This window comes from Pungitius pungitius, chromosome 1, assembly GCF_949316345.1.
Source record: "Pungitius pungitius chromosome 1, fPunPun2.1, whole genome shotgun sequence".
Lineage (NCBI taxonomy): Eukaryota > Metazoa > Chordata > Actinopteri > Perciformes > Gasterosteidae > Pungitius > Pungitius pungitius.
In genome coordinates, this window is record NC_084900.1 from 1,426,997 (window position 1) to 1,451,878 (window position 24,882).

At 49.8% G+C, this 24,882-nt stretch overlaps 4 protein-coding genes across 6 annotated transcripts in view; 3 read left to right on the forward strand and 1 right to left on the reverse strand.

The window, feature by feature from the left end:
- fgb (fibrinogen beta chain) overlaps nt 1-24,882 on the forward strand; it is a 126,701-nt gene that overhangs the window by 98,521 nt on the left and 3,298 nt on the right. The gene's annotated exons all lie outside the window — the stretch shown is intronic.
- On the reverse strand, nt 7,517-14,904 carry LOC119222870 (coiled-coil domain-containing protein 171-like). 2 transcript variants are annotated; one of them, XM_037479828.2, is made up of 23 exons: nt 14,739-14,904; nt 14,077-14,305; nt 13,698-13,944; nt 13,465-13,594; nt 13,187-13,356; nt 12,941-13,087; nt 12,772-12,864; nt 12,408-12,568; nt 12,188-12,326; nt 12,021-12,096; nt 11,755-11,939; nt 11,430-11,672; nt 10,936-11,103; nt 10,677-10,832; nt 10,040-10,511; nt 9,843-9,959; nt 9,596-9,756; nt 9,380-9,523; nt 9,130-9,297; nt 8,684-8,808; nt 8,555-8,609; nt 8,193-8,477; nt 7,517-8,012 (listed from the first exon to the last, which is right to left on the reverse strand). In XM_037479828.2, exons 2-23 carry the CDS (start codon nt 14,253-14,255, stop codon nt 7,791-7,793), a joined length of 3,843 nt encoding a protein of 1,280 aa, XP_037335725.2. In that variant the 5' UTR covers nt 14,256-14,305; nt 14,739-14,904; the 3' UTR covers nt 7,517-7,790. The 2 variants fall into 2 exon arrangements, with proteins under 2 accessions (XP_037335725.2, XP_062413605.1); XM_062557621.1 differs by having other exon boundaries at nt 12,941-13,356.
- Nucleotides 15,028-16,869, forward strand: wdr55 (WD repeat domain 55). Its single transcript, XM_037480002.2, has 3 exons — nt 15,028-15,866; nt 16,054-16,323; nt 16,539-16,869. The coding sequence occupies exons 1-3, from the start codon at nt 15,244-15,246 to the stop codon at nt 16,867-16,869; spliced, it is 1,224 nt and encodes a 407-aa protein (XP_037335899.2). The 5' UTR covers nt 15,028-15,243.
- Nucleotides 17,766-24,183, forward strand: psip1b (PC4 and SFRS1 interacting protein 1b). Of its 2 annotated transcripts, none has more exons than XM_037477882.2 (12): nt 17,766-18,102; nt 18,236-18,353; nt 18,436-18,500; nt 18,579-18,714; nt 18,978-19,307; nt 19,710-19,758; nt 19,845-21,199; nt 21,278-21,366; nt 21,468-22,353; nt 22,624-22,725; nt 23,269-23,524; nt 23,662-24,183. In XM_037477882.2, the coding sequence occupies exons 2-12, from the start codon at nt 18,270-18,272 to the stop codon at nt 23,679-23,681; spliced, it is 3,372 nt and encodes a 1,123-aa protein (XP_037333779.2). In that variant the 5' UTR covers nt 17,766-18,102; nt 18,236-18,269; the 3' UTR covers nt 23,682-24,183. The 2 variants fall into 2 exon arrangements, with proteins under 2 accessions (XP_037333779.2, XP_062413696.1); XM_062557712.1 differs by having other exon boundaries at nt 21,278-21,360.

Sequence of the window (24,882 nt, forward strand, 5' to 3'; positions counted from 1 at the left end):
AGGGAGCAAAGGGAAGAGGGGAGAGGACAGAGGGAGGAAGACGAGGATGCGAGAGGACGCAGGGAGGAGGGAAAGGAGGAGTAGGGAAGAGGACAGAGGAAGGAGGAAGAGAAGGATGGGAGGGACTTGAAAGGGAAGGAGGAGGATCCCTGAAGCTTCTGGGGGATCCTCGGGGGAGAAGAGGAAGAGGAGGAAAGGGACCGACGGAGTGAGGAAGAAGAAGGAACCAGTGGGGAGCTAAGGCAAGGAGAGAGCGAGGAGGTGTCCTCCTGTTTGGCCATTTGGAGGTCGGCCTCCTGCTCGGAGCGGGTCGTATTTTGCATCTCTGCGTCTTCTTTGACTTTTGAACCCGGTTCAACTTTAGAAATTGGACCCTCGCCCTCCTCTGGTCCTCCTCCCTGTCTCTGGGGCGGTTTGGCCCCACTGAGCCTCCGTAGGCATTGGGTCAGCTTACTGGGAGGAAGTAGCTCCTGGTGTAAAAGTGAACAAAACAAAACCCTCTTAATCAGACTTAAAGAAGCTTCGTTCTGTCAATCAGTAAAGCTTCTGGTTACCTTGGTGGGAGGAGCCAAGCAGGCAGAGTTTGGAAAGGGGAGTGGCAGAAAGTTTCCAAAATGGCTGACGGTCTCTTTGTGGTCTGCCGGACTGATTTTCTCGTAGCGACAGACCGGACGCAAGTCTCCCCTCGCGCACCCGAACGCCCCAGCCTCTCGTTCAACGCCGCCGCCCCGCCGAAGGCCCTTGGGGGCGGAGCTCGGCTGGAGGTCGGAGACGTGACCGACGGCCGCCAGGCACTGGAGCGTCATCAGCTCCACGATGGGCCGAGTCTCGCCAAAGCGCAGGAACTGTTGGAGGATGAGCAGCTCCTCCTCGGGGGGCGCCGCCAGCCATCGGTCCAGCGGCTTCCCGCCGGGATGCTGGGCGGGAAACATCAAGGCACCGCGTCAAACCCGAGGGATTGTGGAGGAAAGAGCTCAAGCACACAGAGCGCGATTCTACCAGCGCTCATTGGTCGAGACGTGTTAAACTCCTCCCCTTTTACTGGCTTTAACCTTCCGTCCTCCATCTTTATTCCGTGTTCTTTCTCTATTCCGCTCAGTGACTACATCCCTGCTTCGAAGTCTGCTTTTAGAAATATTGATTTTACAAAATAGGCCGATTGGTTTAAAGGTGCTTTAGAAACATCTACACACAGGTAAATATTTAGCAGTAGTTTACAGGATATTGGCCCGCTGGTTCTTCACAATGCATTTGATACTAGGATCCTTCCTTTAGAGGGATTGTAGGTCATAAAGTCTGTGAACATGAGTCCACGGTTCCTTTTCGTCGTGTTTGTGGGGCCTTTATCGATGAAGACGACCTTCTACGACCTCCGTGTAGCGCCGTGGATCACATGCCTCATTATGTTATCCATCTCCCGTACAGCGCTTACCTGCAGCATGTAGCCTCTGACGTAGTCGCCCAGACTCCAGCCCAGCGTGTGCAGTATGTGGCCCACCTGAGGAGGACGTAGAACATGTAACACGTGACACGCCCCCTGTGGATCAGCTGGTCTGGGACCACAGGCCGTACCTGCTGCGGGCTCAGGACGCTGTAGAGCCGGTCCAAGAGGATCTTCAGGCGAACGGGGACGGCCTGAGCTCCGTAGAGGACCAGGGAGCTCAGGTCCAGCACCGGGCCGGGAAGGGCGACCTCCACCGGGCCGCCGCTGGAGGGCGGGCAGCTCCGGAGGCGGAGCTTCGCCAGAGCTTAAGAGAAAGAACAAACACACAAACTAAAGGTGTGAAAGAGGAGGCCAGCAGATGTGTGTCCTCCACCTGAAAAACATTGTGGGTGTGCAGATGTTTGCTCCAGATGCTCTCGGTGATGCGATGACAGCGACACCTGACTTCATGTCAGCGTGGCGACGTAACACATCTGCAAAGTGTGTGTGTGCGCGTGTCGTACCGTGTGCGACCCAGCCGTGTCCACAGCGGTCACATGACCTGAGCTGGTCACTTCCTGGTCTGAAACACGCACAGCTGCAGCCGGGCGCCGTGCACCTGACGGACTGAAGATCAACACCTGTTATTATTGTGTGCTTGTGAGAGGACGTACACACAACCGTCACACACACTGTTGTTCTTATTGTTGTACCTCCTCAGAGTCCAGAGTCGTCCTCATGGCTCAGTCCTGCACTCAGTTATTGTCAAAAGACAAAGACAATAATTCAGCAATGTTATTCTCTTACTTGTGCTTCTACAATTATTCAGGATATTTTTTATTTTACATGAGGGTGTGTGTGTGTGTGTGTGTGTGTGTGTGTGTGTGTGTGTGTGTGTGTATCAAGGTATTTATATACAATGAATTCATTGATCACTGAGAGCTGGTCAATTCATATTTATTTTTAATTAATAGCATTATTTGTATATCAATGAAAATAATGTTAAGCTGGAAAACAAATGCAAATTATTGGAAATAATTATCATTCACCGTAGTTTTTTAATTCATATAAATTATTTAATTATTTAATATTATTATTTAAATACATATGGGATACATTTTAGGTCTCCTTTTTTAACAATGACAATAATAACAGTAATATGCAAAGTATCTATAGCCTGTAAACATAATAAGAGATCAGCGGATTTAGCAAAAAAATAACATCATATCAATATAATATAATCAATATTGATTATTCATACACTTTGAATTTTAAATATATTCATTTTGGATGTTGCTTTAGAGACAATTTTGTAAACATGCAGAAACAGAATTTAAATGACAAACACTTTCCCACTTATATATCTACTTATTAAATCTAATAACAGATGCAATGTGATCGATTCTATTAATATGAAAGCGTACTGACCTGTCGGCTCGTTGGTACAATCAGCAGCAAAAGCTGCACTAATGTCTCACGTCTCTCTCTGTCTCTCATATTTTCAGGGATTTTCTTCTTCTTCCAAGGTTCCACATTCTTTGACTCCTCCCTCTGAAGGAGCTGAAGAGTTCTGATTGGACGATGATTCAACGCTCAGCATCTTTACTTATTCTTTATTTATTACTGCGTGGGTGTGTGTGTGTGTGTGTGTGTGTGTGTGCGCGTGTGTGCGCGTGTGTGTGTTTAAATGCTAACAAGCTTCAGATGAGCCGATCGACCTGCTAGGAGAAAGGTCAGAGGTCACAGGTAAGGAGTTAAACTGGAGAAAATACTCAGAACTTTAACTTGAGAAAAAGTCACCACAGTCAGGTTTTTTTTAAACTAATGAGTACATCAAATACATTGAGTACATTAAGTGCATTATGTACATTGAGTACATTGAGTACATTGAGTATGTTGAGTACTCCTTTTCTGTTTCTACCTCCTGTTTTTGTCTTTTTGCTTTACGATGTCCATCAGGGATGTTGACCCGGAGACGTCTTCTGTCCTTGTTGTGTCTGTCTCCTGCGTGTCCCCCAGGAAACAGCCCCCCTGTGGGAGGCAGCCCCCCCCCCCCCCCCCTGTGAGATTCAATCAGGGGACAGTAGGGCAGCTGGCCGGCCGCCAGGCGCACTGCAAGGACGAAGGAGCAGACACACAAGGAGGACACCCGCAGGGACACACAAGGACGCGGGTTCGAATCCCGCAGCGCTCCAACTGAGACACAGAAGAAGAAGAAGAAGAAGAAAACAACAACTGCAGTCAGAAAGAACAAAGAGACAGAAATCTGCAATAAATGACGTTTTTTCTCCCCGAAGCAGAAATGACCTGAAAAGTATCTGATGCTGTCGATGTGAAGACACACACACACACAGACACACACACACACACACACACAAACATACAGACACACACACACGTGGTGAAGGTAGGGCTGTTGGGCAGACTGAGTGTCTGCTGGGAGCTGGTGGACCTCTTTCCTGTTTTGATGTCGTACTAATTAGAATATCAGATGATAACTGTGTGTGTGTGTGTCTGTGTGTGTGATAATAGTTTGTTGACACACTTCCCAACAAGAACCTCTCAGAGGGGTCGTGTTTGAAACGGCAGCAACAGCACCACCTCCTCGCTGTCCTGAGTGTGAGTGTGTGAGTGTGTGTGTGTGTGTGTGTGTGTGTGTGTGTGTGTGTGTGTGAGAGAGAGTCCTGTATTGTAAAAGACTTTTGGAAGCAGGTCACACAACAATCAAAGCAGCAGAAGGAAACTCCAACAGCTCCTGAGTTATGGAGGAGGTAACCTGCTCTGTAGTCACGGTAACCACGGTAACCCCGCCACAAACAACCCGCGCGTCAATCAGAACCAGGGAGATCATGGAGTCAGACCCGACAGGTGAAACACATTCTGTACACAGGTATCCCAAAGTATTTCATCCCAAAGTACTGCATCACAAGTACTTCATCCCAAAGTACATCATGTCTTGTAATACAGCTCAAGTACTTGAATAGATCTCAAATTAACATTACATAAAACATTACTACACATGCTCAGTCAAAACTATGTTTGTTTTTAAATATATATACTTATATACATGTATTCATGTTGATTATTACTGTCAACATACACATGTGAATTGGTTTGTTTATATATATTTAACATGTATTTGTACACATAAATATTGCGTCTCCATGAGGAGATGAAACATGAAACGAAGCGACTTCTTTTCCCTCTTTGTCACTTTGACATCTTTTGTCGCCTCAAACGACGAATTCACAGAAAGTGAATTTTACATGAATCTAAAGTCTGTGTGTGTGTGTGTGTGTGAGTGTGTTTTTAGGGGGGGTTTGTGTGTCACTCATTTAACAGGATATTTAGTGTGTGTCCCTTCACATAAACCCAATCTGCAGTGTGTGTGTGTGTGCGCGCCCCCCCCCCCCCTCCAGCCTCTTATCCCACCCCTCGGAGTTAGTGTGTGTGGTCCCGCCCCCTTTTTATATCTGTGTCATTACTCCTGCGTATGGGGGGGTCTCCTTTGTAGTGGGTCCAACTTGGCTCTGAAGCCGTCACTGCTGGAAAAAAAATGTGTGTGTGTGTGTCTGTGTGTGTGTGTGTGTGTGTCGCAGGTACAACTAGGACAGGACTCGCTCCTGTGAAAGGTCTGAATATTCATCGGGGTGGGGGGGGGGCAGAAACAGAAAAACTAAACACGATGCTGACATTTTTTTACAGATTCTTTTTGTACTTTAAAAAAATAATATTTTCTATTCATTTCAGTCTCAACTTGGAAAAGTACATGTTCATCATGTACGTGGATGTCACGTAGGCGTGGAGGTGCAGGCGGAAGCAGGCCTCAAACGCAGGGTCTTCCACGAGAGGTGCTCTTTATTTCAAAAACAAACCAAAAACCAAAAACCAAAACCGACGTGCTCCAACCACGGGAGACATTTGACAATGACGTGACAAGGGACAACAGGCACACGGGGCTTAAATACACGAGGGAGGTGCAGGTGATAGGACACAGGTGGAAACACTCAGGCAATCACAGGACAAGGCAGGAAGTGAAGTTAACCCAGGACCACAAGGAACATGAAACTTCAAACTAAAACAGGGAAAGAGACCAAACCGTGACAGTGGAAGTACTAATGCCATACTGGGAAATACTCTACCTCTGCATCGTAGTACACTATAAAGTACTACATGTACCTCAAAGATGTAGTACAGTGTTTCAATGAGAAGTAGGAATGCAGCACATATGTATAAGTAATACATAGACAGGACTATTTAAGGGTTCTATTGTGTTTACTTAAGAGTTCTATCATGCTCATTTAAGGGTTCTATCATGCTCTTTAAGGATTCTATTGTGTTAATTTAAGGGTTCTATTGTGTTCATTTAAGGGTTATATCATGCTCATTTAAGGGTTCTATCATGCTCATTTAAGGGTTCTATCATGCTCTTTAGGATTCTATTGTGTTCATTTAAGGGTTCTATTGTGTTCATTTAAGGGTTCTGTCATGCTCATTTAAGGGTTCTATCATGCTCTTTAAGGATTCTATCGTGTTCATTTAAGGGGTCTATCATGTTCATTTAAGGGGTCTATCATGTTCATTTAGGGGTTATATCATGTTCATTTAAGGGGTCTATCATGTTCATTTAAGGGTTATATCATGCTCATTTAAGGGTTCTATCATGCTCATTTAAGGGTTCTATTGTGTTCATTTAAGGGTTCTGTCATGCTCATTAAAGGGTTCTATTGTGTTCATTTAATGGTTCTATCGTGTTCATTTAAGGGTTCTGTCATGCTCATTTAAGGGTTCTATTGTGTTCATTTAAGGGTTCTATTGTGTTCATTTAAGGGTTCTGTCATGCTCATTTAAGGGTTCTTTTGTGTTCATTTAAGGGTTCTGTCATGCTCATTTAAGGGGTCTATCATGTTCATTTAAGGGTTATATCATGTTCATTTAAGGGGTCTATCATGCTCATTTAAGGGTTATATCATGCTCATTTAAGGGTTATATCATGCTCATTTAAGGGTTATATCATGTTCATTTAAGGGGTCTATCATGCTCATTTAAGGGTTATATCATGCTCATTTAAGGGTTATATCATGCTCATTTAAGGGGTCTATCATGTTCATTTAAGGGGTCTATCATGCTCATTTAAGGATTATAAGTTTCCTCCTCGTCACTTGATATTTGTCGCTGGCAGCGTTTTACAAGAAGCATCGTGCGGATTTAAAGAGTTTAATCTGCGTTTTGAGGACGTCTAACAGGCTCAATGCGGTCGTCACGGAGACGCCGAGGGGCCTGCGTGTGTTGCTAAGCTAAGCTAGCCGCTCCTTTGAAACGCGGTGAGTGAGCAGCTTTAAGGGCCCTGATGTCAGTCACAACACACACACTTTACTTATTAACAACATTAAGTACCCACATACACAGTTGTGTATATTTATCAAAATATTCACGTATAAATATATACAGCATGTATATCAAAATATACACATATATGTACATACACACATGGTTGGTATCAACACGATGATGAGAATTAGTTTTTGTTCGCTACATATTACATTGTGTATATTGTGTACATGTATGAATGTAGATATATATCCATACACAGACACAATGCAGTTAAACCAGTTGTTCAATGAAAAGTTAAACTTGTGTTTCACATTGAAGTAAAAAAAAATCCAAAACTTAGTTTTGAGGAGTTTCTTTCATTTTGACGACAAACATCTCCAGAGAAAAGACGAGAATCCTCCTCAGCTGAATCAGCACTGTGTGTGTCTGTGTGTGTGTGTCTGTGACAGCAGATTAAGTCACTTTGTAAGAGACCTCTCAACACACACACACACACACACAAACAGACCCTGAGAGTGTGTGAGCGTAGGACGCTTTTATTTTTCCGTTGACACATTAAAAGAAATCCCCATGGAGGCAAAAAGACGCGCACACACACACAGCCTGAGGACACACACACAGCCTGAGGACACACACACAGCGTCGTTGTGCCGATTCAGCAGTAAAGTAAAATCATTTTTCTTCTTCTTATGGTTGAAAGTTTCTTCCTGCTCACATGACCAGGTTATTAGAACCTCAGATCAATAATGTTCACTCATCACTTCACCTGAACACCGGTAACCATGGCAACACCCGGGAACCAAGAGTGAGTGATATCACACAGTTATGTGAGTGTTATGTGTGAAGTAAAACACAATGTACACACGTTATTAAACGTTGTTGTTATCAATATTATTGTATTAAGACAGCAAGTATGTGGAACAAGACGCTTTATTTGAAACAACACAACAACAGCACAAAGATTTCAGTGGAGGTGAAACCAGCCGCTGGTGAGTCACACACACACACACACACACACACAGACACACACTGATCAGCAGACATGTGGAACTCCTACATCTCCTTCCTGCCTCCTCTGACTCTTCTTCGTGGCTTTCCTTTCCCTCATTTTGGGTTCTGAGAGGGGCGGAGCCGGGCTTTGCCCTGGTGGGGCGGGGCTTAAGCCAACAGGCAGACCCTTCGACAAATCAGAGACGGGGATGCGTTGAGGGACTCCGACGTCAGCGAATGGAAAGCTTTCAGGAAATTCAGCCACCTGAAAGTAAAAAATAATCATTTTATTTTATGTTATAATATTACAAGACTTTGTATGAGATACATAATTGTACGATTTGATACAATTTATAATTTATTTGATTATTTCATTTATACGTTGTGGTCGTCTGTTCTTTATCAAAAAAGACACACAAAGTGAAACAGTGAGTGGGCGCCTCACGGGGACGTAGGCGAGGTTGTCACGGAGACACACGTCCTGCAGCTCGCCGCGCAGCGCGGTCACGTGACCCCGGTAGGTGGAGACTTCCTGCTGCAGCCAGTCGATCCTGGAGCTGCAGGTGTGATAGAGCTGAGCGGCGGAGGAGAGCAGACTGCGGCACGCCGCCACCTCGGGAGCTCCCATGATGCTCTCCGCTCCGCTGGAGTCCAGGTGTTCCATGGGTAACGGCGGGGGGCGGGGCGGGGCCGACGGCGAGCGACGTGATTGGAGGAGACTGTCTCTGACCTGAAGACCACGCGGAAAACGTTACGTGGTGCTTCTCTACGCCTGCATGCAGATATGGACACGTAAATGCACCGCACCTCGCTGTAGGTCGTCTCTGCGGCCGCCATGCTGCCGATCAGGTACTCTCTGCGTCTGTGAGGGGCGGAGCAACAGACAGGTAACGCGGAACACGCCCTGGGTGGACAGGTGCGACAGGCGAGCCTTACCTGGCGACGTTGCTCAGCTCGTCCTCCAGCTGCCTCCTCTCCCTCTGAACCCCCAACAGGTGCTTACCCAGAATCCTCAGCGAGCGCTCCTTCCGACTCACCTCCTTCCGAGCCTCCGTCAGAGACTAGAGAGAGGCGTATTAAAATGAGCTCACCTGTCGTCACATCACCTGCAATTATACTACAGCCAAAAGGATGCAGGATCAGCTGTTGGTGCTTCCTGTTTGCACTAAGACGATTACTGTGAGGTCACTGTGAGGTCACTGCGAGGTCACTGTGAGGTCACTGTGAGCTGGACCCCTTTTCAGTCATGGCTCACAGTCATAACTTGATTTGACTGGATTAAACGTGGCTCGTAGCACCTGAGTGTGGCGTGCATACCTGAGAGGCGTGGCCTATCATACCTGAGAGGCGTGGCCTAGCATGCCTTAGAGGCGTGGTAGTACCTGACAGGTGAGGCTCAGTGTGCGCTGTGTGTCGCTGTGCGCGTCCACTCGGAGCTGCAGCTCGTGGAGCTTCTCCGTCTGCTCCTGGATGAGAGCCTGGGCCTCCTGCTCCCTGCTCAGCGCCTGACGGAGCTCCACACACACACTGTGGAACCGCTTCACCGGGACCTGCACACGCATGTGGATGTGTTCATCAGACAGTACAGGTGTGTGTGCGTGTGTGTGTGTGTGTGTGTGTGTGGACCCTCACCGTCCTGCAGGTGAGCTCTTTCTCCTGCCGCCGTCCTCTCTTCAGATTGGCCACCTCCAACCTCAGGCTCCGCCTCTCCACCTCGGCTGAGTGCAGCCGTTGGCTGAAGAGCAGGAAGTGCTGCTGGAGGGTGGACACTAGGGCCTGATGGGAGGTCAAAGGTCAGCTGATGACGGTGAACTGACGTGTGTGTGTGTCTGTGTGTGTGTGTGTAACCTTTGTATTTGGCCGAGGAGGCGTCCGTCCGATGAGTCCGACCCTCAGCCGACCAATCAGCGAGTCCTCGGACGCCGCTGCATCCGGTTGGTCGGGAAGGCCCTCCAGGAGGCGGGACAACGCGGAGCGAGCGGCTGTCATCAAGTCCGGAGGGGCGGAGCCTAAAGAGGCAGAATGAGACGTCTTGTCTCTACACGCACACGCATGAATGGCACATAGTGTGTGTGTGTGTGTGTGTGTGTGGTACCAGTGTGTGTCAGCGCCCCCTGCAGGTCGCACATGGAGGACAGAATGAGGGAGGAGAGGCTTTTAGAGCGCAGCCAGCGAGCACACGCCCCCTCACGACCTCCGACCTCGTCTTTACCTGAAACACACGGTTAAATCAGGCGTGATGTTACCACAATTCTACAGCAGCAGAAGAACAAGGAGGAAGAGGTGTCCCACCTGAGCGTTCTGCCTCTCGACCCTTCCCTGTTGCCATGGTGACGCACTCGCCCGCCTCGAGCCTGAAGAGCACCGCGGTGCGTCGACCCAGTGCGCTGCACCTCCCCGCCGCCAGCACCGCGCACACGGCCCTCCTCCACCGCCCCGCCGCCGCCCTCCTCCTCCTCCTCCTCCTCCCCTCCTCCTCCTCCTCATCCTGCTCCTCCTCGCCTCCAAGAGCTTGGGCCAGCCTCCTCACCTCCTCCTCCAGCACCTCCCTCTCCGCCAGTCGCCTGCACAGCAGCGCCTTCTGCTGTCCGAGCGCCCGGAGGCGGCGGCGTGCGTGAGCCAGCGCGCCGCCCAGCAGGGCGCACGCCGCTAGGAAGGAGGCCGACTCCCCGCGGCCACGCGACACGTCGGAGGTCAGCGAGGAGACGCGGCGCTCCAGGGAGGAGGCGCGGCCGCGGAGGGAGTCGCACTGGGAGCGACACAGCTGGGAGAGAGGAGGAGAGCAGTGGTGAAGTGGGAGGAGCCACTGGTTCAGGGCGTGGCCATCGTTTGTTAGCCTGAGTGACTTGAAAACTACATTACCCATGAGGCTTAGCTGAGGTTAGATCACACTGACCCCCAGGTGTGTCACGATGTGTGTGTGTGTTACCTGCAGCTCCTCCTGCAGGTGTGTGTGTCGGCGGCTCCACGCCTCCTCCTGGCTCCTCGTGCTCTCCTCCAGACGGGACAACACACCCTCCTGACTGCGCTGCAGCTCACGCACACACACACTCTTCTGGTCGCACACGCTCTGCAGCTGGGCGATCTACACAGAGAGAGAGAGAGAGAGAGAGAGAGAGAGGGGTCACTCACCTTGGACCTTGACTCCTTCTCCATCACCATCCTCAGAACCGGACCGCACGGCTCACCTTGGTGTCGGCCCTGCGGAGGTCAGAGGTCAGCTGGTCCACCTGCTCCGTGACGACCTCACACAGCTCCTCCCAGGTGAAATCTCCCAGCATGCTATGGGGCTGATCCAGGAGGACACAGCCGGCCAGGAGGTGCTGGTAGAGGAGGTGGAGGAAGGAGAGATGGGCCTGGGACGCGCGCGCGCGCGCACACACACACACACACACACACACACACACACACACACACACACACACACACACACACACACACACACACACACACACACACACACACACACACACACACACACACACACACACACACACACACACACACACACACACACACACACACACACACACACACACACACACACACACACACACACGGTGTGAGGTGGTTTAATGTCTTTGCCTCACACTGTTTAATCAAATGTTCCAAGGACTTAATGACGTTACACTGAGGACGACATAGAGAGGACATGAGAGACAGAGACAAAGAGTATCTTCACCTTTGACTCTTTCTGGTAGTAATCAGTTATCTTCTGGATCTCTGACGTTGTCTCCTCCCTCTCTCTCTCCTTCTCCCTCTGGTTCTCCTCCCTCTCCCTCTCCTTCTCCCCCCTCTCCCTCTCCTTCTCCCTCTCTCTCTCCAGCTGGGCCTGCAGACCTCTGCTCAGCATGGACCAATCAGAGCTCTCGGTGCGAAGGCGTGTCACCTCCTCCTCCAGAGTGAGGGAGGCCTGCTGAGACTCCTGCAGAGGACAGAGACAGGAGACAAAGGGTCAGATGAAGACCTCCTCCTCGTCCTCTTCCGGTCGGGGACCAGACGTCTACCTCCAGCCGTCGGCTCTGATCCGAGGTCAGCCGTTGGAGGGTCTGGTTCTCCAGCCGCAGATCCTGGACCTGTTGCTCCGCCCCCTCCAGTCTGAGCCGCTGTCCCTGCAGCGTGGCCTCCAGCAGCTGGGCCAGGTCTGCAGGGGGGCCACGGCTCCCATCATGCATTGCAGGAGGGCCGGTGCCTGCACACACACACACACACACACATGAGTGACCTGCTGAGGTGGGTGCAGGTGTGTGTGCGTGGGGGTGCATGTGTGTACCTGTGGAGTTGTGTTGTTGCAGCGCGTCTCTCAAGCTTTTCAAACGTTCCTCTGCGTCTCTGCGTCTCTCAGCTTCCTGAACACAGAAGAAGAAATGTAACACGGCAATTAAACGCACCTGTGTGTGTGTGTGTGTGTTTGTGTGTGTGTGTGTGTGTGTGTGTCACCTGCTGCAGCAGTGTGTGTGTGTGGTTGTGCTGTCTCTTCTCCTCCTCTAGCCGCTCTGTGAGGTCAGAGGTCGACCTCCTCTCCGTCTCCAAGGCAACGCTCAGGTCAGACTTGCACCGCTCGTACTCCTTCTGCAGCCTGGAGACACACACACACACACACATGAAGTGTGAGTTCCCTGATGTCCCACGGTGTGACCGGTCAGTGAAGGCGTCTCACCGCTGCAGGCCGCGCTCCGCCCCGCCGCTCCGCTCCCTCTCGCGGCCCAACGCCGCCTCCTTCTCCCCGAGCTGAGCCCTCAGGGACTCCAGCCCGCGCTGCGCCTCCTGCTGGCCGGACCGCTCCGCCGCCAGCGCCGCCTCCAAGTCCCGCCCCCTTAGCTGCCGGGTCACATGGTCGCAGAGAGGGGTCACAACTCAATTTTAACCTCTTCAACTGAAAATAACAAGATTTTGTCCATCACTAGCTTCCTGTCAGCGGTTCATCTTTAACACACTTGTACTTAATTACAGGTTTGTGTGTGTCTGCGTGTGTGTGTGTCTGCGTGTGTGTGTGTTTGTGTGTGTGTGTGTTTGTGTGTTACCTGGACGATCTCCGAGTTGAACTTGGACTCCAGGTGAGCTGCTCGCTCCGCCTCCACACTCGCCTCCAGAGACTTCACCCGCTGATCCATCACCTACGGAAACAAACAAATGACCTCTGTGACCTCCTCTCCTTCCCTCAGCTCCCTCTCCGCCCACTCCTTCCCTTACCTCCTTCTCCCTCCTGCTCCTCTCCTCTCTCTCTGCCAGGTATTTCAGCTCGCCGGAGAGTCGTCTGTTCACCTCGGCCTCCTCGTCCTTCTCCTTCTGCAGCTCCACCATCCTCCTCTCCGACTCCTTAAGAACCTCCTCTTGATCCTGGAGGGGAGAGATTTTTATCGAAGATACAAAATAAATCGTGACTGTGTGTGACTGTGTGTGTGTGTGTGTGTGTGTGTGTGTGTGTGTGTGTGTGACCTGCAGTAGTCGATGCAGTCGTTGGTTCTCCGAGCTGAAGCTTTGGATCAGTGTGTCATGCTCCTCCACCTCCTGCTGCAAAGCATGCTGGTCCTCGTCTCTGCTCCGCCGCGTGATCTCCAGAGTTTTCCTCACCTCTTGGACCTCCCGCTGGAGCTCTGCTGCTCGCTCTGAGACCCGCACCATGACACACACACACACACACACACACACACACACACACTCATTGCTGAGCCTGCTCTGCCACAGGTCTCAGAGGGTGCGTTCGATTTACTCACCGGTGAGCTCGGAGGCTCGGGCGGAGTCTCGCTGGCTCAGCGTCAGCTGATACTCAAGCTCCACCCGCTGAGCTTCTCCTCGCTCCACCAGGGACCTGAGACAGGTCAGCTGGGCCTGCAGCTGGCACACCTGGGGGAGTACACAGAGTACTATAGTACACCTGGGGGGTACAGGTACTACTGTGGTACACATGGGGGGTTCAGATAGTACTCTGCACTGTACTACGTCTCACCTCCTGGTTGTGGCAGGACGTCAGCTCCAGTCTTTCTCTCTCCAGCTGATGGACTCTCCACCTCCTCCCCCCAGACCGGTTGTCTTCTTCACCTCCTGACTCCGCCCTCTTGCTCCTCTCTCTCCTCGGGCCCCTCTGTCCTCCTCCCTCTCTTCCTTCCCTCCTCCCTTGTTCCTTCTCTCTCTCCTCATCTTCCTCCCCACTTCCCGTCTGCTGTTCTTTCTGTTTCCCGATGATGTCTTTTAACCTGAGGATAAAGTATATATATATATATAAACATGATATATACTGTATTGATAGATACACATGACTGTATTGATAGATACACATGATTGTATGGATAGATACACACGGAGTGAGTGTTGCAGTCACTGTATACCTGTCGGTCTCCTCCTCGGGCCTCCTGGAGGAGGCTCTGCGCCTGCTCCCCCCAGGCGGCCGTCGTCTCCTGCGCTCCGCCGCCTCCGTCTGCATCGCCGCGTTGCTGTGGTTACGGCGCACGCCCAGTTCGCTTACCTGGCGTTGCCTCGACAACCCGCCAAGCCAACCTCCGTTCATAAATCTATCGAGTTAACGTTAAACATCGCATCGCCCGAGTAAAACTCCACCTGGGAAAAAAGCGTAGGACGGTTTATGGATCACCCGGAACTTCTCTTCTATTCGGCATCTGAGAGATGATTACATGTCGTTGTCAACAACCTACAGCTGATATTTTACACATGCACATGTCTAATTTGTGGTTTTAATGTGTGCCGAATTCAACAGTATTCCCCAAAGATTCTCTGAACTTCAAAACGATTAATTTACCTCGTCAATAACTTGGTCATTCAACAAGTTAATATCAAATCTTAACATTTCGTGAATGGAGGTTTGTTTCAATCCGAACAAAGATCCGTTTCGCGGATAATATTCTAAACGTTCATCTTTTTAATCCCCCAAACGTCCTTTAACTAGCAAGAAGAAGTCTAATCTATACACGTTGTTTATAGCATCAATAATAAATCTGGAAACCGCTCGTAGTGGACTTTTCAAAACACTTACAGCGACATTAGTCCAGCAGCCGTTTGAATCTGACGCCATCTTTAGTGTCGATACGTCATATCCGCTTCCATTCTGGGTTGGCTTGACAACCGGCCGAAGGTGACCACCCATTTCGTTACGTCATTTATTTATTTATTTGAGATAGTTATGAGTCTAATAAAAATTACAATGGATTAAATGAACATAATTTTTTTTGGTGAAATTCCATATTTAAAAATAATGAAATATGAGAAAATTAATATTTAAAACATTATTTAAAAATGTTAATTACTAAAATGAAAGAAAATCATTCAGCATATTGTAGTTACACGAATTCTCATTTATTGTACATGGACGCAATTATTTATTTCCCATGAGTAGAAATCTGACATAATGGTCTAAATAGTAGTTATGACATTAATAAGAAAGAAGAAAACACAGCGCTGCTGTAGAGGGCAGTGTAACCTCTCTCCAATGGCAACGCTACCATTTAATTCAACGTAGAAGAAGAAAGACAGCAAACAACATGGCGGCGCCCGCAGAACACGTTGAAACCAAATCCACAGAGACGGACAAAACTGAAGCTCCAGAGACCTCAGACTCGGAGCCCGCGGGTCAGGACCCGGACGGGGACCCGGAGGAGGACGAGGACGAGCCGGCCGAGCCAAAGGTCAGAGACACCCCGGATGACATCCGGCTTGAGGCGATCGCCAACACGGTGGCCCTCCACCCGAGCCGGGACGTCCTGGTGTGCGGGGACGTGGACGGGGACATCTACGCCTACTCGTACTCGTGCACGGAGGGCGAGAACCGGGAGCTGTGGTCCTCCGGGCACCACATGAAGTCCTGCCGCCAGGTGCGCTTCTCCGCGGACGGCCTGAAGCTCTACAGCGTCTCGCGGGACAAGGCCGTGCACCTGCTGGACGCCGAGCGCGGGCAGCTGGTGACGCGGATCCGCGGCGCGCACGCGGCCCCCATCAACAGCCTGCTGATCGTGGACGAGAACATCCTGGCGACCGGAGACGACGGCGGGACCCTGAAGGTGTGGGACATGAGGAAGGGGACGGACATCATGGATCTGAAACAGCACGAGGACTACATCAGTGACATCGCCGTGGACCAGGCCAAGCGGATCCTCCTAACGACCAGGTGAGGGTCCCCCCCCCTCATCATCACTCGGGAACCCCTTCATCCAGAGGACAAAGGCTGCACTGGCTTCGTATTTAAAGTCTGCACGTCTCTCGCTTCCTGAAGCTCAGTCTCCCTTCAAACAGGACTTGGTGGTCTCACTGAGGAGCTCCGTTTCATCTTTGCTTTGTTCCCCTCTGTTCCGCAGCGGCGACGGCACCATGGGCGTCTTCAACATCAAGCGGCGGCGGTTCGAGCTGCTGTCGGAGCACCAGAGCGGCGACCTGACCTCGGTGGCGCTGATGAAGCGCGGCAGGAAGGTGGTGTGCGGCTCCAGCGAGGGGACCGTCTACATCTTCAACTGGAACGGCTTCGGCGCCACCAGCGACCGCTTCGCCATCAAGGCCGAGTCGGTGGAGTGCATCGCCCCCATCACCGACAGTATCATGTGCACCGCCTCCATGGACGGGTACATACGGTGAGCGCGGGGCCCGTGGTGGTCTTCTTTAAGTCCTGGTCTACAAAAACAATGTCCATTAGGGCCTATTGGTCCAAGTTGATGGTCTTCGATGCGTTAAAATGGCCTTTAGTGGTCTTTAGATGGTTGACGGTAATTTAAAATGGTTTAAGATGCTTTTAGGAGGATGATGCCTGGTGGTCTTTAGATCTGGTCTGAATCGTGTCCTCCATCAGGGCCGTGAACCTCCTCCCCAACCGGGTCCTGGGCTGCATCGGCCAGCACGTCGGCGAACCCGTCGAGGAGCTGGCCAAGTCCTGGGACACCCGCTTCCTGGCGAGCAGCGCCCACGACCAGCTCATCAAGTTCTGGGACATCTCGGCTCTGCCCAGCACCAAGGTCAACGAGTACCGCAAGAGGAAGAAGAAGGACGGACGCATGAAGTCTTTGTCCAAGAAGGCCCACGGGGACAACAACTTCTTCTCTGGCCTCGTGGAGGAGACGGAGGAGAAGAAGGAGGAGGAGGAGGAGGAGGAGGAGGACGACGACGACAGTGGCAGCGATTGAGGAGAAGTCCTGAGCAGTTGAACCTAAAATAAGATGTTGGATTAAGGTCCTCAAAAGGTTCCTGCTGTGGACCAGAATGGAACCGTTGGTGCGGCTGTGTTTGGGGATGTTGAGATGCTGGTAAGTCCTCCCAGACGTGAACATCAGAAGAGATGAAGGTCCAAAGGATTGCAAGCTCTTCTGTTGAGGCACCAGAGATCAGAAGTGACACTAAAATAATGGGAGGTCTTGACATGAAGACTCATCTCACACAAGTGATCAGATTGATCCTAATTTAAATAAACGTTATTTATGGACAGCTGCTTATATTTGGAAAACATTTACTTGCATATTTTGTCAAAATCAAAAATATTTTGAGGCATTTAGTGTCAGCTGAGTAAATGTTTGGCAGAAATGTACATGTATTCACATTAAAAGCATTTTTATATGTATGTCCAACTGTTTTTGTGTTTTCCAGTTATAGCCTTTACTACAATATGATCATTTATTATTTGATTTATATTGAGCGTTAAATATTTGAAACTGAACTAGTTTGAAAGTAGTAAGTAGTTATACTTAGTAATAAGAAGTATAAATTAGCATAAAGGGGAAATAAACAAATAAACTCACTTCTATCAACAACAGAATAAATAAAATAATGATGTCCTAATATTTTTATTAGTTATTAATATATTTAAATAATTACATTGTTATTTATGGTATTTCACTACTTAATGCTTATATTCAAATATATAATCCAATTGCTCAATGCAATTTCATTACCTTGCGTTCTAAATTATTCGATTTTGAGGTTTTCTCATTTCCGGTCTCCCTAATATCCCCCTCCAGATGGTACAGTCTGCTGCCTTGGTGGTACGGTCCAACCAATAGGCGGGAAAAGGTGCCGTGCGTCACGTGACGCGCACTGATCGGCTCAACATGGCGACGAGAGGTTACTCTGTAGCTTAGTAACAAGAAGCCTCCCGTCCGAACCCAAGCAAGAGCCGTTTATCTCGCGTTTCTGGACCCGCACGGGTTCGGTTCTTTGTCCGTTAGTCCCGCGGTGTCCCGTTAAAACCCACCTTAAATAAAGTAGAAACGAATAAACGCAGAGCTTTGCGGGAAGCTAGCTCAAAGTTAGCATCAGCGCTAGCATGCTGTATTTGTAAACAGTGATTGACACACGCTGCTCCGAGTGAATCCCGACAGTTTGAAGGACAAACTTTACCTCACAAGGATTATCAACACTTCAAAGTGAGTCTTAACTGCTGAATATGCTGGTAGTGACTCGTATGAATATCATTTGGAGGCATTCATTCTTTACGTGTGTCTTTATCTTTAGTTGTCAGTACATTGAATTGGGTCCATGATGTCTGTGCTTCTCCAGCTTCTGCTTCGTGATCGAGCTCTGAAGCAGCAGGATGCCGGCGAGAAGAAGAGACCAGTACAAACAGGGAGACCTGGTGTTCGCCAAGATGAAGGGCTTCCCCCACTGGCCTGCGAGGGTGCGACTGCACACACACACACACACACACACACACGTTCATTCTGGGAGAGTTAAAGTGACCCGTCTCTGTGTGTGTTCAGATCTTTAAGCCGGACAACGGAAACAAGAAGCGGGTCCTGGTCTTCTTCTTCGGGACCCACCAGATGTACGTATGCTCATTTTTCTCCCCATTGGTGATGTCATCACTGTTGATGCCTTACTCCCATCTTCTCCCGCCCCCCAGAGGTCAGGTCCTCCTGGAGAACATCGTCCCCTTCGTCGGGAACAAGACGAAGTACGGCTGCGGCGTCCGCAGCAAAGGCTTCTCCGAGGGCATGTGGGAGATCCAGAACACGCCAGGAGTCGGGAGTAAACTCAAAGTGAGCGTGCTCCTCCTCTCTGACGTGTGACAGCCAACAGACGCATATCACCGTCCTTATTGGTTGTTATGGTTTGTGACTAGTTCATCCCCACTTTGCACCCAAACACCCTCAAGGTTAACGCCGTTGACGATATGAAACCAATGTGGCAAAGCCTCACACATCTCCTCATTGATGAGTGTTACCTCTCAAAGGCTATTTAATCATGTTTCCTTTCTTCTGTGTTTGATTAATAAACCTTTTCTGTTCTGTTGTGTCTTCAGGTGCCGACCAACACGCCGCCCGCTGCTAAAGCTCCGCCCGCTGCCAAAGCTCCACCCCCTAAAGCTCCACCCGCTACCTCTTCTGATAAACCCTCGCAGGACCAACTTAAATCCACCGACAGCAAGCCGGGCGCCGGCAGCAAGCGAGTCAAACGTAAACAGGAAGCTGGCGCCGCGGCTACGCCTCCGAAGAGGCTCTCGCTGAGATCCACTCCGCAGAAAGCGCCGGAGTCCAAAACGCCGCCGGGCAAGACCTCCGCAGGCACCAGGAGCAGAAGGTCGGCAGCAGGAAGGAGAAGTGAGGAGGAGGAGGAGGAGAAGAAGGAGGAGGTGAGAGAGGAGTTTGTGTGATTATGAAGATTCGACTTTGCTCGAATTATACAAAACTTGAATCAGTGTTTGACGAGAAGTGATTTTCCATCCGTCTCTTTTCGGCACCTTTTCCAATTAACAAAAATGGAAAAATGTAGAACAGCAGAATAATCAATCATTTTGCTATCTTTAAACAGAGTTTTTTAAACCCTAATTTTGAGAAAATAGTAATAAAAAAAATATTTTTTTCAAAGTAAGTTTTTCTATTTGTCTGGTGAATTTGGTTTAACTTTGGTCAAACTTTGCCTTTAAATACAATTTCACGTCATTGAAAAATACTTGACTGGTAAAACCAAGTGTTTATGAGAGGAAGTGACCAAACGCGCTTCACACGGTTTCTCTTTGGTTTGCTTTTGTCAGGTCGAAGCCGAGCAGCACGAGGAGACGACACCCGTTGTGACCCCTAAAGGTGAATCACACACACACACACACACGCCCCATCAATCATCTTTAGGATATAAGGAGTAGTTAAAGCTCTCCGCTTTCACCTTTCAGTGAGCGAGAAGCCGAAGGCTGGTCCAACTCAAATGTCAAAGAACAAGGGAGGACCGAGGGACGAGGAAGAGGAGTCATCACAGAGCCAAGGAATCAAAAAGAGCAAAGACGACAAGAAGGAAGAGAAGGAGGCATCACAAAGCCAAGGAGTTAAGAAGAAGAGACACGAGAAGGAGGAAGAGAAGGAGTCATCACAGAGCCAAGGAGTCAAGAAGAAGAGAGATGAGGGAGAGGAGTCATCACAGGGCCAAGGAAGCAAGAAGAGGAGAGGCAAGGAAGATGAGTCATCACAGGGCCAAGGAGTCAAGAAGAAGAAAGACGACAAGAAGGAAGAGAAGGAGGCATCACAAAGCCAAGGAGTCAAGAAGAGAGACGAGAAGGAGGAAGAGGAGTCATCACAGGGCCAAGGAGTCAAGAAAAGGAGAGACGTGAAGGAGGAAGAGAAGGAGGCTTCACAAAGCCAAGGAGTCAAGAAGAGAGACGAGAAGGAGGAAGAGGAGTCATCACAGGGCCAAGGAGTCAAGAAGAAGAGAGATGAGAAGGAGGAAGGGAAGGAGGCATCACAAAACCAAGGAGTCAAGAAGAAGAGAGATGAGAAGGAGGAAGGGAAGGAGGCATCACAAAGCCAAGGAGTCAAGAAGAAGAGAGACGAGAAGGAGGAAGGGAAGGAGGCATCACAAAGCCAAGGAGTCAAGAAGAAGAGAGACGAGAAGGAAGAAGGGAAGGAGGCATCACAAAGCCAAGGAGTCAAGAAGAAGAGAGACGAGAAGGAAGAAGGGAAGGAGTCATCACAAAGCCAAGGAGTGAAGGAGGAGGAAGAGAAGGAAAAAAGTCAGGCCGGTGGTGAAGGAAGGAGAAAGGAGACGACAACAAGGAAAGGAGTGAAACAAAAGAAGGAGGAGGAACAGAAGCAAGATGTGGAGGGAGAGAGAGGAGCAAAGATCAAAGAGACCCAGGAAGAGAAGGAGTCCTCAGAGAGCCAAGGAGTCAAGAGGAAGAGGGACCAGGGCGAAGGAGCAAAAAGGCAGGAAGAGGAGGAGAAACAGAAGAAGACGAAGCCAGATGAAGGAGGTGTGGAAGGAAAGAAAGAAGAGGTGAAGGTTCCAGGGGGCCGAGTGGTGAAGACAAGGAGAGCAAGGAAAACACAACGAGGAGGAGGAGAGGAAGAGGAGGGGACAAGGAGGCAGACTAGTAAACGAATGAGAGGAAAGAAGGAAACTGAGACGGACGGACAGGAGGAGGAGGAGGAGAAGAAGGAGGTGACGGAGGAAAAGATGAAGAAATGTGGAGGGAGCAAAGGGACGAAGGCGAGGAGAGCAGAGGAGGAGCCGGGAGGCGTCGCTGTGGACGAGGAGGTGAAGATGCTTCTCGCTCTTTGTTCCTTAGGTCTGAAAGAGTCTCAATGTCTTACGTCCCCTTTGTGTCCCCTGCAGAGACAGTGGCGCCTGGCGGCCAAAAGGGAAAGTCTGCTGAGGTCTCTGAGAGGCCTCCTGAAGGCCGGAAGAGGAGGGAGGAGGTGCCAGTAAGGAGCACACACACACACACACACACACACACACACACACACACACACACATATCAGATAGGGTTGAAGGAGGTGTCACATGGTCTTTTTCTTGTCAGGAAGAAGAGCGGAGGTGGAGCCAAGAAGAGTGGAGGCGGAGCCAAGAGCGGAGGCGGAGCCAAGAAGAAGGTGGTGGAGGAGAAGAAGAGAAGAAGTCAGGCGGCTGCGTTTGAGAAGAAGAAGAGTTTGACCGGCAGGAAAGAGAAAGAAACGTCGACGGGGGTGAAACCCAAAGGAGGTGCTGAAAAAGACAAGAAGGTGAAGGTGAAGTCGGAGAAGGACGAGCAGAAGACAGAGACGGACAAGAAGACAGACGGGAGGAAAACCTCGGACGACGTGAAGACAAAAGACAAGGAGGAGGGGACGAAGACGGAGGAGAGGAAGATCATCGGGAAGATCGTGAAGGCAACGTGTGGAGGAGGAACGAAGGTCCAGGTGAAGACCATCATGGGAGGAGCGGCGGCAGAAGAGAAGAAGAACAAAGAGGAGAAGGAGAAGAGGTCAGGGAAACCGAAGGAGGCGGCGAGAGAGACGGACGACAGGAAAGAGGAGAAGAAGAAGAAGAAGAAGAACAGCGACGAGGAGCCCAGAGCTACGGCAAAACCCCAAGAGAAGAAGAAGAGCAAGGAGTGCGAGGCGGGAAAAACGGCATCGACTGACGAGGAGATGGAGAAGAAGAGCAGCCAAAGTGCAGAAGAAGAAGCAGCAGCAGCGGTGACGAAGAGGCCCGACGCCGAAGATGAGACGAAACCACAGAAGAGCAGCGACAAGCCGGTTGCGGAGGAGGCGGCGGGGAGGAGCGCGGAGGAGGGAGACGGGGCGGCGGAGGGCGGCTCGTCGGGTGGCGCCGAGGCGGAGAGGCGGAGTCCCGCCATGACGCTGACGGACTCCACGCTGCACCGGCTCCACGGAGACATCCGGATCTCCCTGAAGACCGACAACCCCGTAAGACACGCCCACTTCTCTGAGTCCCCTTCGCTGCTCTCAGAAAACACAAATAAATGTTAAAATAAATAGAACGGAGCAAAAAAAAGATGGAACTAAAATCACAAAGTGAACAAAAATTCAGCCTGCAGCAGAATGAAATAAAGATGAAAGGATCAAAGACAAGTTCTCATCACGTCGATCTAATCTGTCGTGTGTCTGTTGTACTTCCTGTTTACGCATTTGCCTCTCCTAACCGTGACTCTTCTAATGTCTCCGTCTGTCCTCCAGGACGTCAGGAAGTGTCTGACGGCGCTGGACCAGCTCAGCATGGTCTACGTGACGTGTAAACATGTCCAGAGGCACAGCGAGCTGGTCTCCACCCTCCGGAAGGTGAAGACTTCCTCATACGTTGCATACTTGTCCTCATACGTTGCATACTTGTCCTCATTTGTAGCATACTTGTCCTCGTACGTTGGAGACTTGTCTTCGTACGTCGGAGACTTGTCTTCGTACGTCGGAGACTTGTCCTCGTACGTCGGAGACTTGTCTTCGTACGTCGGAGACTTGTCTTCGTACGTCGGAGACTTGTCTTCGTACGTCGGAGACTTGTCCTCGTACGTCGGAGACTTGTCTTCGTACGTCGGAGACTTGTCTTCGTACGTCGGAGACTTGTCTTCGTACGTCGGAGACTTGTCCTCGTACGTCGGAGACTTGTCTTCGTACGTCGGAGACTTGTCTTCGTACGTCGGAGACTTGTCCTCGTACGTCGGAGACTTGTCTTCGTACGTCGGAGACTTGTCTTCGTACGTCGGAGACTTGTCTTCGTACGTCGGAGACTTGTCCTCGTACGTCGGAGACTTGTCTTCGTACGTCGGAGACTTGTCTTCGTACGTCGGAGACTTGTCCTCACGTGTCTCTGTGTCCTCCGCCCAGCTGCGCTCCTACCGAGCCAACCGGGCCGTCATGGACAAGGCGGCCATGTTGTACAGCCGCTTCAAGAACGCCTTCCTGGTGGGGGAGGGGGAGGAGGTGGTGAGCGCCGCCTTCCTGCGCTCGCTGCTGGAGGAGAAGGAGCGGGAGGAGGCTCAGCGGGCGGAGAGGGAGCAAGGCAAGGGGGAGGAGCCAGTGGTGGAGGGGAGGAGCAGCGAAGGAGGAGAAGGAGGAGGAGGAGGAGCAGAGACGGAGACGAGTGAGTAAATAATGTGAATATTAGTAAAACTTTATTTCTTTGACTAAAACTTATTGACCATCATCGATGTGATTGATAATATATTTAGTGGGTAATTGCTGTTTTGTCTTGTGTCCCCCTCCCTCCCCCCCCCACAGTGTCCCTGAAGGCTGTGTGAGGTTGACCTGGAAGATGAGGACATGGACCCTGGATGTTTATACGTCTCAGCAGGACAGTTGGTCAGCATTAACATGATTAACATTCACCTGAGCATTAACCCCCACGTGACCTTTGACCTCTTGAAGCTAACTGTACCTTTGAAGAAGCCGACGTAGCCTTAAACCCACCGTTGCTACATTGTCCTGCAGAACTCACGGGGACATCCTGTCCTCACGGTGTCCTCCAGGTGTTCAGGTGACAGGACTCATGGGACTCTTTATTTTAAAGTTAAATCACACATGATTATTTATAATGACGGGGCTGATGGGAAATGTAGTTTTAATGTGAAAGGGGCTTTAATTGAAGCATTAACTGCTTTTCTAGAAGTTTGTACAGAGAGATGTTTTTTTGTGTATTTTTACCGTGAGATGTGTTGTTGTTGTTTACTCTGTGACAACAAACAGATGTGGTGAAACGTGCTGTTTGTTCCAGATGTTTAAGATTCACGACGGAGCAGAATAAAATTCTTTCTTTTATTTGTGTCTCTTGTGTGGATTAAAACAAACGTCACACTTTTATCTGATACGAGTATTTAATGTAAAACGTTAGCAAAATATTGACTTGCATAAAAAGTACAAGTACTCCTTGAGATATAGTACAGTGTAAAGTACAACTAGTACTCCTGAGATGTAGTACAGTGAAAAGTACAAGTACTCCTTGAGAAATAGTACAGTGTAAAGTACAACTAGTACTCCTGAGATGTAGTACAGTGTAAAGTACAACTAGTACTCCTGAGATGTAGTACAGTGTAAAGTACAAGTACTCGGGAGACGTAGTACAGTGAAAAGTACAAGTACTCGTGAGACGTAGTACAGTGAAAAGTACAAGTACATGTGAGATGTACTGCAGTAGAAAGTACATCTTCCCCAAATATCAATGTACCATTTAATACTTTTAACTAGACTGATTAATTATGAATATGGAGACAATATCACAGATTGATCCTTTATGTCTTCCTCCCTATGTCTGTCTCTATGTCTGTCTTCCTCCCTATGTCTGTCTCTATGTCTGTCTTCCTCCCTATGTCTGTCTCTATGTCTGTCTTCCTCCCTATGTCTGTCTGTCTCTCTGTCTTCCTCTGTATGTATGTCTATGTCTTCCTCCCTATGTCTGTCTAAGGGAGAAAGACAGACCGACATAGGGAGGAAGACATAGACAGA